General features: G+C 35.9%; 1 protein-coding gene across 1 annotated transcript; it reads right to left on the bottom strand.

The window, feature by feature from the left end:
• Window positions 1-4,813: 4,813 nt before the first annotated feature.
• On the bottom strand, window positions 4,814-5,334 carry LOC141146176 (stathmin-1-A-like). Its single transcript, XM_073632912.1, has one exon. The coding sequence runs from the start codon at window positions 5,298-5,300 to the stop codon at window positions 4,869-4,871; it is 432 nt and encodes a 143-aa protein (XP_073489013.1). The 5' UTR covers window positions 5,301-5,334; the 3' UTR covers window positions 4,814-4,868.
• Between the last annotated feature and the right edge of the window lie 544 nt (window positions 5,335-5,878).

The following is a 5,878-nucleotide window of genomic DNA, read 5'->3' on the forward strand; positions in this document are numbered from 1 at the left end:
GTACGCCCATTTGCCCAGCCGTGCCATTCTGCCGACGTACATCGGCGTGCGCCGGTCGGGAAGTGGTTAAAGATATTGAGATAGAAATTGAGGGGCAAGACCCTGTACCCCAAATTCAAAATAAGTTGCCACAAAAATCAATAGGTCCCGTTTCTGACATTGTACAATAATTTTTACAACAAGGAGTATTAAAGAAGGCACAATCAGTGATAAATAATTGTATTTGGCCTATCAAGAATGCTGATGATTCGTATTCTTTATCAGTTGATTTAAGATTTAAGATCAGCTCCTTGCACAGATGGAAAAGGCTGCAAGGGCTGGGACGATGATAATAATGGGGGATTTTAACTACCCAGAAATTGACTGGAGTAATGGCACTGCTGGGACAGTTAAAGGGCAAAAATTTATAAACCTAGTACAGGACAATTTTATGGTCCAGTTTATTGAGGCCCCAAGTAGGAATGAAGCTCTGTTGGACCTGGTAATCTCAAACCATGCAGAGCTTATTACTAATGTTCAGATAAAGGAACACCTGGGTAGCAGTTATCATAACATGATTATATTTGATGTTAGCTGTAAATAGGAGATACATACGGGAAAGATAAAAACACTTAACTTCAAGAAAGCAAATTTTCCAAGGATGAGGGCTGCTCTCCAGGACTGTTTGGGACCTCACTGCAAAGTATATTCCCATGGGCAATAAGTTTAAAAGGCTAAAAATAAAACCTATGTGGCTCACGGTCAAAGTTAGAAAAGCTATAAACAATAAGAAAAGAGCTTTTAAAAAATATAAAAAATGAAGAAACATTAGTGTCATTTAAATGCTACAAAGAATTTAACAGAATATGTAAAAAGGGAATCAAGGATGCAAAAATTCAAAATGAACGACAGATCGCAAAAAATAGTAGGACAAACCCCAAAAAATTCTTCAAATATATTAATAGTAAAAAGGTCAGGTCTGAGCATGTAGGCCCTTTACAAAATAATCTAGAGTGGGTGACTGGGGACAAGGAGAAGGCTAATTTATTAAATACTTTCTTCAGCTCTGTGTGTACAAAAGAGCATGGGGGAGTTCATGTCCATAATGGGGGTGGTATTGACACAGCCCCTAATGATCCACGATGGCTCAAAAGTGATATGGTCCAGAAATATTTAGACATAATAAAGGTGGATAAAGAACCTGGACCTGATGGCATCCACCCACGGATCTTAAAAGAATTGAGCTCTGTAATTTAAAAGCCATTGTATCTAATTTTTAGGAACTCATTAATGACGGGAATAGTGCTACTGGATTGGCGCAGGGCGAACGTGGTGCCTATATTTAAAAAGGGATCAAAGTCTTTACCAAGTAACTATAGACCTGTTAGTTTAACTTCTATAGTCGGGAAGATACTGGAGCATTTAATAAAAGACCACATAGACGAGTTCTTGCTGGAAAAAAAACATTTTAAGCAACAAACAGCATGGATTCATGAAAGACAGAAGTTGTCAGACAAACCTGATTTCTTTTTATGAAGAGGTAAGTAAAACCTTGGACAGAGGGGTGGCTGTGGACGTGGTATACTTGGATTTTGCAAAAGCGTTCGATATAGTTCCGCACACACGGCTCATGTGTAAGTTAAAGTCTACAGGCTTGGAAATATCAGTTTGTAAATGGATAGAAAACTGGCTAAAAGACAGAATTCAGAGAGTAGTGGTTAATGATTCTTACTCTGAATGGTCTAAGGTTATCAGTGGTGTACCCCAAGGTTCAGTGCTGGGACCCTTACTCTTTAATATCTTTCTAAATGATATTGGGTCTGGGATCAAATGTAACATTTCTGTCTTTGCAGATGACACCAAGCTATGCAGGAGAATAACGTCCTTACAGGATGTCTCCAATTTACAAGCTGACCTCAATGCACTGTCTGATTGGGCATCTATGTGGCAGATGAGGTTTAATGTTGAGAAGTGTAAAGTTATGCACTTGGGGGCTAAGAATATGCATGCATCATACATACTAGGGGGAGTACAACTGGGGGAATCCGTAGTGGAGAAGGATCTGGGGGTTTTGGTAGATCATAAGCTCAATAATGGCATGCAATGCCAAGCTGCGGTTTCCAAAGCGAGCAAAGTCCTTTCTTGTATTAAGAGAGGTATGGACTCTAGAGAGAGAGATATCATTTTGCCCCTGTTCAAATCATTAGTAAGACCTCATCTGGATATGCAGTTCAGTTTTGGGCACCAGTTCTCAAAAAGGATATTGGGGAACTGGAGAAAGTGCAGAGAAGGGCAACCAAACTGATAAGAGGCATGAGGGAGCTCAGCTATGAGGAAAGATTAGAGGAACTGAATTTATTCACTCTTGAGAAGAGGAGAATAAGGGGGGATATGATCAACATGTTCAAATATATAAGGGGTCCATATAGTGACCTTGGTGTTGAGTTATTCACTTTACGGTCAACACAGAGGACAAGGGGGCACTCTTTACGACTGGAGGAAAAGAGATTTCATCTCCAAATACTGAAAGGTTTCTTCACAGTAAGAGCTGTGAAAATGTGGAATAAACTCCCGCCAGAGGTGGTTCTGGCCAGCTCAGTAGATTGCTTTAAGAAAGGCCTGGATTCTTTCCTAAATGTACATAATATAACTGGGTACTAGCATTTATAGGTAAAGTTGATCCAGGGAAAATCCGATTGCCTCTTGGGGGATCAGGAAGGAATTTTTTCCCCTGCTGTAGCAAATTGGAGCATGCTCTGCTGGGGTTTTTTGCCTTCCTCTGGATCAACTGTGGGTAAAGGATTGGGTCTATTGGATTGTACGATATTTCTTTTTTTATGGTTGAACTGGATGGACTTGTGTCTTTTTTCAACCTGACTAACTATGTAACTATGTAACCATCACTGAATAAATGCATTACAAATAACAAACCTATTGTTCCTAATTTAAATTTAATGTCACAAATGGATGCCAAGGCCAAAGTATTTTCAGTACTGGAAATCTCCAATAGTCATTTTTCAGTACCAGTAACAAAAAACTGTCATTATAAACTTGCCTTCAGTTTCAATAAAGAAACTTATGCATTCACGAGAATAATTCCAGAAATGGAAATTAGTGACGGAATAGTGCACGAGTGCTTGGAGAAAGTTTTGTCAAAATTTTCTAGACCAAAATGTATTTTCCAGCATGTGGACAAAATTTTGCTGTCTTCTCAAAATACAGAGGAACATGTCACTCTGTTGACAGAGTTATTTACTCTGTTACAAACAGCAGCGCTGAAATTGAACACAGAGTCAGTTCAGTTAATGAAAAACAAAGTTAATTTTCTTCATATGCAAATTAGTCATGGACAGAGAAAGTTATCACAGGAAAAAGTTAGAAATATTTCTGCTATTCCAGTTCTAATATCTTACAAGGCATTATATCAATTTTTGAGTGAGGTAAATTCTTGCAAAGAATTTTTACAGGAATATGATGATAAAGTTAAACCATTGTTTGATTTCCTGAAACAAAAAGATGTTGTGTTTGATCAATGGTCTCAAACCCATACAGATGTTTTTGAAATGTTGAATAAAGATTTGCAGAATGCTGTTTCATTGCATACAATCGAAATTGGAATATCTATGCCTGTTTTATTGTCTACTAAGGTATCTGAGAATTCCATCTCAGTAATTTTTTTTATGGTGAACCGTAAATAATAGTTTTTTTCTCCAGAGGTTTGACAAACATGGAAAAGATTTTTGACACAAATATGAAGCAATTGTTAAGTGTTTATTTTGCAGTCAAAGTAACAGAAAAGATTGTGAGATCTAGTATGATCATATTACGGACACCTGATCTGTCATTAAAAATTCTTTTAAAGAGAATTCATTCAGGAGAATTATATGACAAATATTGCCCATTTTTTAAAACTTTACAATCTAAAGCCATAGAGGTAGATGTGATAACAGAACATTCTCAGTTAAATTTATTCAGAAAGCCTGTAAATGGGATTGTTAGAACAGGTGCTGAGAGATGCTTTGAGACAGGATTTGTCACTAATACTAAGAATTGTTCAACAGGTATTTCTATGTGTTACCCAAAGAATGGTTATGCTATTCAATAAAAATTCTACAGAAAATGCTGAATTGAAAATGTTAGAAGTACAGTACAGCATGCATTACTCTGAAATATTACAGAGGAGAAGTGAATGGATATAGTTTGCTTCAATCTTCTTAGGTTGATTTAAAATCTTTTATTTGGTTTATGAAAACAAGATTTTATATCATGACTAAAAAAAAGAGAAATTGCATCCAGTAAGGTAATTAGAAATGTTATTATTAAAATATGGTTTGTATGTCATAATAAAATATAAGAATTTTGGTATGTAAAATGAATAAGTAAATGAAGGTATATTTTGCATTTATTTAAATTCTCAATAATGATACTGCATTCTTTTTTAGGATCTGACTTGTAAGTCACCAAAAGAAAGAAATTTAATATTTCTAGACCTTACAGATGGAAACAAAATCTTGAAGTTTAAGAATATCAGTTCTAGTAGAAGAATTGACAGAAGAGATTCATTTGTTATAATTATTTACGATTAACTGTTTTATTAGGACAAAACTATTGCAAGAAAGATACAGAGTACCATTCATATTTTAAGTGCAGTATGTAACAGTCTGAACACTGGTATAGCATGACTAGAAAACCCCACACCAAAACTCTCCAATACAACAGTAATCAGTACAGTATGAAAACAGGATAAGTGAAAGGCTACAAGTCCACATTACCGAAGCAAACAGTACAGAATGCCTGTCTACATAACAGATGCTAAACATATACATGTGAGGAGAACACTGATGGGATTAACTCTGCAATCCTGGAGCTGTATTCACAGACACAAAGGTTCAGTTCTCTTCTTTGCCTTCTTTTCCCTTCCTGATTTCGTCACCTTTCTTTTCCAGCTCTCGCAATCGTTCCAGTTTTGCAGCTATCTGGGCCTCCCTTTTTTCCTTGTTGGTCTCCATTTTCGTAGTTAATTTTTCTTCCGCCATTTTTCTGAAATTATCATTCTCCTCTTTAGCTTTCTGCAGAACTTCTTTCTCATGTTCTCTCTTCTCAGCAAGTTGCTTCAAGATTTCAGCTTCATGTAACCTATGCCTCTCCTCTGCTGCTTCCAGCTTCTTTTGAATTTCTTCCAGTGAGCATTCCTTTTTCTTTGGAGAGGAGATTGCAATGTCTGGAGCAGCATCCGTAGATGGAGGGCTCAGGATAAGCTCAAATGCCTGGCCAGAAGCACACTTTTCCAGCTCTTTGATTTTAATATCACTATCAGCCATGACTGAAAATGTAAAGAAGCGCCACCCAGAAGCTGTGTTTGTCGATGAATATCATTCGTTATAATTATTGTTGTCATTTTAATGTTCCATAAAGTTTTTCCAACTTTACAGAGTGCAGGAAGAAGAAGAAAAAACTCTCGAACATCTGATAAGAGAGGAAATTCTAAAAACAATGGACTTTTGATTTTTTTTTTTGCTATTGATGAAATAATTTATCCATCAGATATATTGCAGTTTTTATATATAATTTTTATGTGACAGGACATGTTTATCATATCAAGATGAGATATTGTTTTACACATCAATTTTTACACTCATATATAGTGTATTTTCAGAGTTGAAAGGGTTAAACATCCTTACAATAGAGTCATTCTAGTTAGAGGGAACATCTGGTGTTAATTAAGACAGAGTACATTTTTCTTAAAGGTACATAAACAAGATAGGATTAACTTTACACTGGAATATGTATTTAGTTTTGAAATCATCTCACATATATGAACAAATTGAAGTTAAGGACATATTTTGTGTTTAATTTTGACAAGGTTATTAGAAAGGTTTTATGGATTATAGATTTATGC

This window comes from Aquarana catesbeiana, linkage group LG05 (genome assembly GCF_042186555.1).
Source record: "Aquarana catesbeiana isolate 2022-GZ linkage group LG05, ASM4218655v1, whole genome shotgun sequence".
Lineage (NCBI taxonomy): Eukaryota > Metazoa > Chordata > Amphibia > Anura > Ranidae > Aquarana > Aquarana catesbeiana.